This window comes from Salvia hispanica, chromosome 6 (assembly GCF_023119035.1).
Source record: "Salvia hispanica cultivar TCC Black 2014 chromosome 6, UniMelb_Shisp_WGS_1.0, whole genome shotgun sequence".
Classification (NCBI taxonomy): domain Eukaryota; kingdom Viridiplantae; phylum Streptophyta; class Magnoliopsida; order Lamiales; family Lamiaceae; genus Salvia; species Salvia hispanica.
In genome coordinates, this window is record NC_062970.1 from 41,915,958 (window position 1) to 41,928,027 (window position 12,070).

At 35.7% G+C, this 12,070-nt stretch overlaps 2 protein-coding genes across 3 annotated transcripts; both read right to left on the reverse strand.

The window, feature by feature from the left end:
- Nucleotides 1-2,178: 2,178 nt before the first annotated feature.
- On the reverse strand, nucleotides 2,179-4,230 carry LOC125191668. The gene is made up of 5 exons (XM_048089064.1): nucleotides 4,117-4,230; nucleotides 3,904-4,027; nucleotides 3,357-3,594; nucleotides 2,575-2,697; nucleotides 2,179-2,466 (listed from the first exon to the last, which is right to left on the reverse strand). Exons 1-5 carry the CDS (start codon nucleotides 4,194-4,196, stop codon nucleotides 2,345-2,347), a joined length of 687 nt encoding a protein of 228 aa, XP_047945021.1. The 5' UTR covers nucleotides 4,197-4,230; the 3' UTR covers nucleotides 2,179-2,344.
- Nucleotides 4,231-5,089: 859 nt separating this feature from the next.
- On the reverse strand, nucleotides 5,090-12,062 carry LOC125196227 (pre-mRNA-processing protein 40C). 2 transcript variants are annotated; one of them, XM_048094652.1, is made up of 14 exons: nucleotides 11,709-11,850; nucleotides 11,467-11,603; nucleotides 10,862-10,899; nucleotides 10,494-10,530; nucleotides 10,339-10,417; nucleotides 8,922-9,374; nucleotides 8,606-8,689; nucleotides 8,273-8,413; nucleotides 8,061-8,167; nucleotides 7,195-7,318; nucleotides 6,661-6,804; nucleotides 6,327-6,473; nucleotides 5,708-5,830; nucleotides 5,090-5,630 (listed from the first exon to the last, which is right to left on the reverse strand). In XM_048094652.1, the coding sequence occupies exons 2-14, from the start codon at nucleotides 11,493-11,495 to the stop codon at nucleotides 5,325-5,327; spliced, it is 1,812 nt and encodes a 603-aa protein (XP_047950609.1). In that variant the 5' UTR covers nucleotides 11,496-11,603; nucleotides 11,709-11,850; the 3' UTR covers nucleotides 5,090-5,324. The 2 variants fall into 2 exon arrangements, with proteins under 2 accessions (XP_047950609.1, XP_047950608.1); XM_048094651.1 differs by lacking the exon at nucleotides 10,494-10,530 and having other exon boundaries at nucleotides 11,709-12,062.
- Nucleotides 12,063-12,070: the final 8 nt, after the last annotated feature.

Sequence of the window (12,070 nt, forward strand, 5' to 3'; positions counted from 1 at the left end):
ATGCGAGCTATATTAAATAACTATGTAGTATAAATTTGAAGTGGAATAGATGTGTATATCCGTATATAAATTGCAATGTAAATACCAGAGTTATGTGAATAATATTTTTTTGTATTTTCTTGCAAAAATAGATTCAAATAACTCTCAATAAATTTCTAGTATCAATGAAGTTTTAATTCATGTCGATCACACATTTAGTCGACCTGCCAATTATCAGTCACTGTAGTCAGTAGTGCACAATGTGTAGCGATAGAGCCAAAAGTGTCCCAAAAAATAAATTCAATCAATAAAAAATGTATGTTTGTGTTTTTCACCTAATGATTTGACGATGAAACGCAGACATTTCTCCTTCGGCTAATACGCTGTTGAAACTTCAGGTCTTGACAATTACATTAATTACCTAAGTGATACTCCACTTACTAATATCGTTAATAATACTGCTTTTTTTTATATACATAAAAAGTCAACCAATACTTTGTCAATTGCATACGTTTCCCATTAGATAGCAGTGTACTTATGAGACAATTAGAAAGTTGGTAGTACAATCTAGTAAAATCCCATATTCAAGATTCGAGCCTACTCGTTAATTTATTGTGATTGAATTATCAATATATTCGTTATGCTTATATTCTACGAGAATATAAAACGTGTTTGCGTACTAAATCAAATGCCTATCAACTTTATCAACGCCCATCACATTCATTAACACACTACTCCGTAACATCAGATTATAGACGAAAATTTACAATATTTTTTCTTTTAGAATTGTTGAAAAGAGCTTCAATTGAAATAGAAGCTCTGGATAATTTTGGGACTTAGAGCAACCCAAAGGCTTAATTTGTCCCAAGAGCCAAACCTATGTATTGCTCGTGCAACGAAATCAATATATAGGCAAAATCAAATATTATATATCCAGAATCACAGTAGAAGAAAAGCAATGTACGACATAAGTAAATAGGTGATCTCACATCAACTTTAATTAACACTAAATGAGAAGTTTCAAACAACGGTCACAAAATACGTCAAAACATTTACCAATCAAGTGCATTAATAGTAAGAGAAAAGCATAAAAACAAATCATATACAAAAAAAAACAAGGAAAATACACAAATAATTAATAACCACAAATTCAGGAAACTTTTATTTCTCTACTTACGTTAATGTTATGAGACAGTTACACATAAAGATCCGACAATTTAAATCTAGACTACAAGAAAATGAATGTGATATCATTTATTAAGTGTAGTCAGTCAAACTTTGGCAGCTAAGCCTATTTGTCTATATAACTAATTAGCTCTCCAAGACCAGAAACTTGAAAAAGATGATTGAATTGAAACCGACAAACTACTTTCAATATTTTCAACACTTCTAGATATTATTTGATGGGTCAGCTACAGAAAGTAGGAGAAAGAGAAAAATCATCTAAATATTGTTAGTTGAAGATGAATAGGTAGAAGAAAGAGAAAAAGTGATGGACCCTAATAATATACAAGATGTAATTAAGTTAGACGTGTTAGACGAAATGTGGGGTGACAACTTAACAAAAATAGAAGATTATAATAGGAAAACATGATTATTAGTTGTGGATGGAGGAAATAGTAGTATTAAATAAGATTGGTCCATTCTAACAGAATAGTCAATCATATTGACCCAAATAAGAGAAACTTGAATCCTTTTTATTTGGATACCTGAACTTTGTACATATGTAAATCAAAGACTCAAGTTCAATACCTTATAAACACAAATAAAAATAAAATTGAAAGTTAGTACTCCATAATGTAAGGTTAGGGCCATGGTAAACTAGTTTATGAAATGATGATAGCAAGAATCACATCATTTGAGTTTTGGGGCTCACATCTAATTTCCTTCCCTGCTTATAAACTATAGTTAGCACATGAAACTTTATTGGGCTTTGGCAAGTTTATGGTTAGGCATTCTTGTGTAAATTATTTTAGCTCCTGAAATAAATTCAAATAAGTACACGTTGATATGTTCCATTTTCCGTTCATAGATTCAACTCTTAAAAAATCTCAACTGTAGTCTACATCACTTATGTATAGAACTTGATTTTAACTTTCAAGAGATATAATTCTTACTTATATCAATGGCTATTCTAAAAATGAGGGGATTTTCTTTTCTTGTAAGAAAGAGAATAGGATCATATATATACCTGAGAGAAACCAGAGTAAACCATTTCCATACAAAATCTGCAACTCAGTTTAAGAGCATAGTTTCTCAAAACATGTCTAAAATATGCTATAACTGCTACTGCTACTAATACAACAACTAGTACTACTCATACAGAAAGTCGAGGTGCAAAAGCGAGGAGTCTTACCGTCAGCTGCTAATTCCATTCAATGCCCCCGAGTGTGGTGCAGCCTACTCCTTCCCAAACATCATTGCAGCCGACTTCTTCGTTGTCAACGCCTGCCATATTCTCGTCCCACCAACCACCCCCATTATCATCTGTTTCAAGTGAAAATTGTATCTTAAGTGTACGTAATAACTGATCTCACTGGTGCATCTGTTACACTATTGTGTGAAGTTTGATATTAGATCAGAAATGCAACTCACAGTGATTAAAATAAGGTTTGCTTTCCCCACTGGTGAAAACCTTCCTTGGTGAACTTTTTCGTGGTTTTGAATCATCTCCAAGGACTACCACCCGCTTTCGACCAGTTTGCTTATTAACATGATCTAATTATTGAAATGCAAAACAACATAAATTACTGTGCCAGAGATACTTACTGGTTCTACTCCTAATCAAAAATAGGATTGCTAGAATAGCTATATATATTATGTAGTACAGTAAAACAAATGAGCATAATGAAACAACAACTCAAATTCATTTATGAACTGAAATGAAGTTTTCATGAGTGATTATAACTATGAAGCTTGCAACACAAGCTCTAAACTAAATGGACTAGGACAGCTTATACACAAACTTACATTCATCTAACACAGAAAATAAAATTTTAAATCAATTTGTCGATACATGGAAAACGTACATTTTATGACGAATTGTATATAAAGAGGGTTGCCTCTGAGCAACAAAGAAAGAAAATAACCCTTGTATGATTCAATAACAAATTAACAAGGAAGAAACAATGGACTACATTGAGTACTATGTGTGATTTACAAAAACTGCTTGAGAGTTGAGGCCAAGGGCAATAGGAAGCTCCAACTAACTGGTCAAACTGTAACATATTTACAGTTTAAAATGCAGTTGTTAATACACAAATTTATTAAGAACACTCTAGCAAGCCAACATGTAAACAACTTCAATTCAGCAATTCCATCATTAGCTACATATGTAACAGCTTCATGGATGCACTCTACTTAGTATAGAATCTAACCTTCAAACAGACATTTTCTCTTTCTCGTTGGCTCTATATCATCAACGTCGATGATCTCTATTCCATTGGTTGAGCAAGTATTTCTGAACGCACTACTGCTCTCGCTCTTAATGTTCTTTAACATGTTGATATCAAGCGCACCCTTAATTGGAGACTTCCCCTTTCCTTCTCTTCCTTCACTTTTCTCTCTTTCTCCTTTTACATCCCTTGACGGAGATGAAGATGGTATCTCTGTCCCCTGCCACAACAGATATTCGAGTAAACCATTGGCTTTTAATTCACTAGATTGTCCAAGCAAACTAAAACCAAGCCATCTGATTATTGTATGAAGTGCAAAGTATATTCAATAATTAATAAATCTATAAATTTGGTACAAGTTGCCCTAAAAGAGCTCTTAGATTTCCTCACAAATTCTTCTTTTTCTGCCATTTAGAAATAAGCTAATACACATTTTTCTTTCTTCCATTTCCAAAATTAGTCAACATTTATCAGTAAACATCAGTCTATTTTGCTAATAAATTCGAAAGGAGAATATAGAATAAACTACCTCAATTGATGTGGGTAGCACAGAACTCCGGTGCAGCTTCCTGTTGAGGAAATCGGAGAGCGAGATGCGCGAAGCCTTTGGTGTCGGAGCTTTGATTCCCGCATTTTGCTCACAACCGTTCGACCTTTTATCTCATCCAATAATGAAAATTGAAATTAATTTTGAGATGCCTGAGAAATTGAAGGGATAGAAATTTAGAGTTGAGAAGCGTACCGATTGGAAGCGCGGAAGAGAGGAGTAGAGGTGATGGAGCGTTGCCCATATGGCCTAAGAGGATTCTTGTTAAAACTCATCTCTGATTTTCCACCTCTCGATTCTTACTTCACGTTTCTTTCTCAATTTTGTGTTTTTGTGGAGTTTCAATCAAATTAAGCTACTGAAATATTTGGCGCCAAAAGTTTCAAATATAATTGAAAATATGGGAAAAGGAAATTATTATAATGTATTTCTTCAAAACATTAAATAGGAATATTTATTGAAATATGTAAGGGTACTGGGAACTGCCGCCAGCATTGGGCCCGATTTGAGGCGTGGGTTCCGATCGTCCATTGCACGAGAGTGTGGTGGACCACTTGCACGGACTGCGTATCGGTACAGGCCATACAAAATATGTAGAGCAACACGTAGCACCAACCGTTTGAAAGAATTCGATTTTCACTTTTTCATTCTATCGTGGAATAGTAAATATTATCATGATTTATGATTTTTTTAGTATAGTGTAACCTAGTTTGTGAAATATGAATTTTAGGTGCATGTGAAAATTAATTACTACCTTTCGTCTCACTTAAAGTGGAATATTAATATTCAGCTAAATTTTAATCGATATTATATTATGAATGAAATTGAGAAATAATAAAATATGAAACTTTAATTGGGACATTCTTTAAAGTAAAATAAGTCACTTAGAATAGAACAGAGTGAATATTATTTTACTATATAGCACGCGTAAAAGATAAAAAAGTTACGAGTTGAAATTTTTAAATATGTCAAATTTCAGATCCACACTTATATTTATGCATCTCTCATCTAATAATAGTCTTTATTAGTGCATTGAGACATATTATAATACCACAGTAAAGATTCAAATAAAAAACATGACAATAAAAGTCTATCAAAACGATGGTATTTTACACATCAACTCATCAGTAAGATCATCAGAGCAAGAAATCAGACCTGAGTTCCATCATCACCAATCACCAAAGGCATAGATAACCAAAAATTTCACATTACAAAATTCTAAGTTCGAAATTCTTACACTGCCACACCACATTTCCAGATACTCCTTACTTCGACAAGGTGCTGTAGCACATAAACTATGTCAGCTACATATACTTCAAGGTTTAAATTGACAAAAAATGTCACATGTAAATGGAACGATGGGGGATGCTGCACGCTAAAAGTTGAGCGAGCGTGAGAAGCGGCTATCTTCTGTCATTGGTTCTCCACGGATGCTTCCCGGAATCCATGCTAGTTTTAATTTTTCCATCAGCAGGTTTGTCTCCTTGATCTTGATCTTTCTTTTGCTTCCGCAGGATCTCATCAGCATGTCGTCGCCACAAGGCTTCTCTTTCTTTCCTCGGCATTTTGTTATATCTCGGATCAGTCTTCAAGAGTAGTTTTGCTGTCGACCAAGATGTTAAAATGGTTTTACCATCTTCTGTTTCTTGAGATGCACCTTCTGAAGTTATGACGTCTACCAACAGAGCCCTGAAGTCCTGTGCACACCGCTATAATTGCGAAGAAATGCAGTAAGTTTACAAGCACTTAGGAGAACAATGCTATATCAAAGGAAAGCCAGGATTACCTCATGCAAGGACTTAATGTGTTCACGGAAAAGTTTCTCTAAATCAGATTTATCGAGATGTGGATGGGCAGCACGTCCTTGAGGATCCTTCTCCAACTTCAGCTTTGATTCTGACCAAGATGCCTAGATACAAATACAAAAATTTGGGAATGATCAAGTTCAAGGAAACTAGAATAGGATCAAGAGCACAGGACATCATATATGTGTCCCAGATAATAATTACAAATACCGCAGTTGATGTTTCAATGTTACCTCTTATGTTTGCACATAAGAGGTAGTCAGATCATTTCTAACTATGAAGCTGTAGGATTGAAGGCCAAATCTTTTGCAAGATCGGTAGATCAAATAATTCACCGGTGTGCAAATTTTTTTTTTTTTCTGCAAGTTTTAGCTGATTCTGTAGACTAACAAGCCAAGTGTGTCAGTTGCCTGTTTAGCATATGCCGTGATTGAGAAGAAACCGTTAGATAATTTTGCATTTTTCTCTTAGTGGCTATATTAATATCTATGAAAGTAACAGGATAATCTAAAGAACAACCAGCAGATACTTCCAAGTTCCGAAAATAATAGAGTCCAAGTACTTAAAAATAAGATACTTCTACCAGATAGTATTAATTACCTGAGGATCTTTTATTGTTTCCACCAATAGAGCTTGATATGATTCAACAGCTTCCTTCCTGCGAGCTTTCTGCCTCACTCTCTCAACTTCTTGCTCTTCTCTTTCTTTTCGTTTTCTCAAAGCTCTCTCTCTCTCCTTTAGTTTATCCTACAAGCGGTGCACATGCACATTAAGTTCCATGAGGACAGATTATAGTAAACTCTTTGCTAAATCCTTTTATAATTTGCTCTGTGAGAAGAATCAGTTAATATAAATCTTTCACGAAACAAAAATGAATGTGATTGGATCATTGGAACCAGCAGTGAGTATGGTCAGAAGCAAGCATTTGTCTTACCTCCTCATCTTGTTTTGCCTTTGCCTTCTGAGCAGTCTCTTCTACAGCAGCCTTTAGTTCTGCTACGTATTCATTGAATAACTTCTCCCTGTCTTCATGCTTGACTGACTTGTATCTGGGATCACTTCTTAAGCTATCCTTCACCTACCAGAGAAAACATTCACATCTTAACACAACGCTGTTTCAAAACTTCTGCATAAACATTTGTGCACAATATAAAGAAGCCCCAAGGCCCTCAACCTACTAAAATTCTTTCGCATCAACACATAAATCACTCTTTTCATGCTCATTACATTGGCATGACTGCAGCTATATGATTCCAGAGCAAAACTTACGCAAGGGTTTATCTTTAGTGTGTATTATGGAAGGAGGAAGAAATAATTCAATATTCACCCAAAAACACTGATATGAAAAGATAGAACTCTTACAAGAGCAAATGAAATACTATGAGTATCTCTGAGTCGCTAAGCTGGGTTGGCAAAACCAGTCTGCACTAGGAACTAAAAATAACATCACTTTTCAGCATAAACCCACCTTTGACCACCTGGAAGTAGATGTAATGTCTTCTCTATCCTTAAGCAGCGACTTGAAATTAGATGTAGTTACAGCACGCTGTGCTTGAGCTTTTTCTTGAGCACTCCTTTTCAGAAGTAACACCCTAGCAAGGCAGAAACTAAGTTATGCGATAGTAGTCAAGATCACATATGGAAGTCTCATAACATTTTCACAAAAGTATATCAGAATTAGTATAGTTACATCTTACAAATTAAAAACATTGTTATAAAAAAAATCACGATCATGCCACACATCGAATTTATAATAAGATATGATGTTTCAATTTCAGATTTTTGAATTTCATTCTTTTCTTTCATATTTATGATTATTATGTGATTTAAAATTTTTTAAATCTGTAATATCCTCATCATAGTTCATTACTAATACAAGATATCTAGATAAAATGCCTTTCATGAAAACCAGTGGACTAAGAAGGTGAGGTTCAATTTCTTTCGCCAACTTACACTTACACTTGTGCAGTACATCAATTTTTTTGCAATCTACATAGCATACTCATCCAGCATTGTGAAATGAGAGGAAATAGTGCCTTTACGAAGGGATCAACTCAAACCAAATTGACACCCAAGACAAACTAAGGCATACACACTTTACCACCAAAACACAGATAGCAGTAGGGTAGTTAATGACTGATTTTAATCTTATGGAGTATCTTTTAAAGCTTATTAATCATGTTGGCTGATTCTCTTTCATCAATAACAAATTGTAGCTGACAGCTCATAAGACATGGGACTATTATAACAAGGTCCACTAACAGATAGTGGAAATCAGCAGCAAGACGGTTTCCAAACTATAAACTTTGAATATTAGTGAAGTGACAATCGTACCTTTCATTTAACAAATGTTCCCTCTCTTTCCTGTCCAAGGCCAGAAATCGAGGATCATCACCCCATCTCCTCTTAAATGTTTGATAATCAGTATTCTGATCAATGCCCTGGATGTGATAAAACTGTTCTTAGTCCTTTAACTCCCAGATGCCAATCCAGAATTCAAATTTAAGTAACAGAGAATACTTTAACAGGAGACAATTGCACCAAACCTCCTTTGCTTCTTCCAGTAACTGCTTGAAACCTTCCAAAGCAGCCTTCTGAGCCGCTCGTTTTTCCTTTCGTTCCTCTTCAGCACGAGTTCGAACATAGTGCTCAAAGAGAGCTCTTCGTGCACTTTGGTCTGGAATGGCCTGCAGCAGATTAACCTCGTGAAATACAATGTATTGCAAACACTTTCTCACGGAGACAAAAGGTTCCATTGAATTAGAAGAAAGGTATATAACCAGCTGACTGAGATTAAACAACTATTAAAAGAAACTTCAGATCTTAGGTTACCCAAAATCCAAGACAAATTTCTTTATTGGTAAAGAGAATCAACAAACCTTAAAGCGTGGATCAAAAACTATTTTTGGAAGTTCTTTCTCCCATTTTGAGAATGGTGCCACTCCCCTTTCCTTAAGCATCTCCTAGAAAGTTCAAAGCACGAGTAGATATGAAATGAGCAGAACGATATGATACAGACTTAGAGAGCATACACAGAAATGCTTCATCAAATCATTCGTATATAGAACTTCAGAAGGAGTCAAGAGTCAGGACAGCAAAAAGTTTGGAGTATATCTCAACTACAAGTTTTAAGGTATTTTATTACCACAAATGAAATGAGAAGAGAGTTTGGTTATAAGCATTAAAAAAAAGTACCTTGAACTGGAGGAGACAGTCCTCCATGGTGGGGCCTCCATCTTCATCCTCGGAATCGGAAGAAGAATTGGATATGTCACCATCCCCGTTCTTATCCTTATTATCATTTTGGATATTTTTCATAGTAGCCTCCATTGGTTTTGAGCCATTAAGTTCTACTGAAACTGAACCAGACACAGATGGGGAGGAACTAGAATCGGGAATTCCAGAATCTTGCAACTTCTTTTTTATGAGATCCAGTGCAGAAGATGAGGCAGATGCACCTGAAGATCTAACTGCTATGGCATCACGACCGCCTGTGTTAGCAGCAGGTGTGCTTAAGCTAACAAGATCAGATCCTTTTTCAGTTATAATATTAGTATTGGTCACTGACACTGAAGAAACTTGCAAAGCATCAGCATCATGCTTCTTTCTCAACTCAGTTATCTCACTAGGTATTTGCCAGCTACTTACCTAAGTCAGAAACCGTTAAAATTATCAGACTACTGCTCAAGCCACCAGTTCACAAGATAGAAACAAGATATGAAATTCAGATAAAGGAAATATTGCCAAAAAACTAGAGAGCATGCCGCAGTATTAATACAGCTATCCGACACTTTACAGAGGATCAGCTGCATGGACATCAACTGAGTCCAAATATATACTCCCTCCGTCCCATAATAGATGGCACACTTGAGTGAGAGAAAATAATATATTTATATTAAAATGAAAGAGAACTTTTTCCAGAAAAAAGAAAATGTGACATCATTTGTGAGACAAATTAAAAAGGAAAGTGTAAAATCTAGTATGGGACGGAGGGAGTACATCTCAAGTGATGTTACTAGGAGGTGTCCAACAGTTCACCACTTGACGTGGAACTGAAACCAGACCGGCAATGAGAAAGATCGGTCAGAACTCCAACTCCTTTAACCAATAGTTAGGATTCTAATTTTCAAATTCCAACAAGTTCTTTTTGTTCTCTTTCACTTTCTTATCCAGTGCAAAGTGCAAACAGCTTCAACTGACAATTCATTTGCGCCATTCATCAATAACAGTGAACAACTCTCACTGTTTTAACTTTCCAAACTAAAAAAAAACACAAATGGCTACTTTGAATTCTAGTTTACAGTTTCAATGAACACCTGAACTGTAAAAAGACCATTTCCAAAATGGTTGAGACTTAGAGATTACAATTTTAACTGTAAATGTGGACAGTCTTACAAGATTAGTTTTAGCTTTTAGGTATATGTATTTCTAGTACAATGGTAACCTATGTTTATGCAATTTATATGGGTCATTTACCCTAAACCAATATAAGAAAATCTTTTCTAACTAAAATCACAGTCAAAACAGAAAATAAAGGTCAAGAAAATAAGTTCCAAATCGCCAAAACAGTCTATGAGATGCAACAAACCAAATGCAGTGAGAAGCTCCAGACCTTTTGTATGGTGTTGTAATAATATTTTTTCCCATCATTAGTGGTGACAAGTGTCCAATCAGTACCCGATAATTTCTCCCTGGTTGGAAAAACGAAAAAAAAATCAGCATAACTTCACAAATAAACTGTAAAGTTAGGAAAGAAATGAGTTTCACCAGGAAAATCGCAAACAACAAGCTCCAAGCTCCCGTGCTGTTTGACAATAACAAGTAGTTTTGACAGAGAAAGACATCACTACTACCAACATCTAATTGGGAACTCGAGAAATCTAGAGGTCATTTATAGAACTAGATGAAGATTACTTCAGTGATTCAATTTTAGAACACCATATAAGCTGAGTGTGCAATACAAGTCAATTATCTTTGGTTCACTGATTTACTTTGTTATGTTGATGATAGATATGTTCTTTCACACACTTATACATCATAGGACCCAATATTCATAACTGTCACTTCCAGGAGTATTAGCAGAAGACAAGTCAATCTATTAAAAAGTATCCCAACAATCTTTGCAGATAACTCACCATGAAACAGGAGTTGGCTGGGAAGTTGCTCTATCCGACTGCATTATAACAATAAATACAAAATTAGGACAACCACTAAGAAAATGTTGGAAGATTACAAGGTACGACAAAAAAAAATTGCAACAACAAATGCAGAGCGAGATCAATCAAATATTACAAATGAAATAAAATAACTGATGTGTTCAACAATCTTTAAGCATGAAAGGTAGTTATTTCTGATTTTAAGCATTTGCTCTCAGCAGCAAGTTGGTAGAACAATATCAAAATTCACCATGAATCACCTATCTGCATTCTAGATGCATTGAAAGAAAAAAAAAGCACAGGATACTTGTGACTTTCACTTGAAAGTTTTTACGCCCCCAACACACGCACCCAAACAAACAAAACCATTAAGGTCTTCAGATTCTTCCTACGACCACCTACCATAGCAGGTCAAAAATAAGAGGCTAAAGAGCATAAGACAAAGCACATGTTTGGGAGATAGGATAAAGAATATCGGAACCAAAATATCCTATGAGCAAGTACAAGACATTATGCATATTAAAGAGAAACAAACAAAATAACTGCACCATTATTTTTTTATGATAATCCCATGCTTGCAGTACCTCTCCTTTAAAACCAGAAGGTTTCTCATATGTAGACTCCCTTGTCAATGCGTTATAATAGTACACAATTCCAGACTCTGTCCTGTGGGCTGTCCAGGCATCCAGTTTTTCATTGCTAGGAGTTTCATTATTAGTTTCTGCATTCACAGTGTTCCAAGTTATCCATAGAAAACCTCTGCAGTTAAGGCACAATAGAATAGGTACAGCTGCAAAGAAATTTGAAAGTGGAATTCTGGTTTTACCGATTCCAGGGGGTAACTCTGACTGTCCAGAACCATGGGATGACTGGTTACCAGCAGAAAAGGAGGCTGCAGGAGCCCCCATTGCAGATACTGCAGGTGAAACTCCAGGAGGTTGGATATCAGAATATGAAACAGATTGTGGGGGCGTGCTACGTATCGGCATTGGATAAGGCCCAGGAACAGAAGCACCATAAGGTGAAAAAGATGGTCTAGCAAAGCCACCGATGTGCTGATGAGACAGCCATGGTCCAGGAGGACCAGCCTGAGGAGGAGCAGATGGGTAGATAGCAGCTGCATTATGCTGAATGGGAGGGTTGGGGAGAGCAGGAGCACCAGGCATGAACGTTCTTAATCCAATGGAA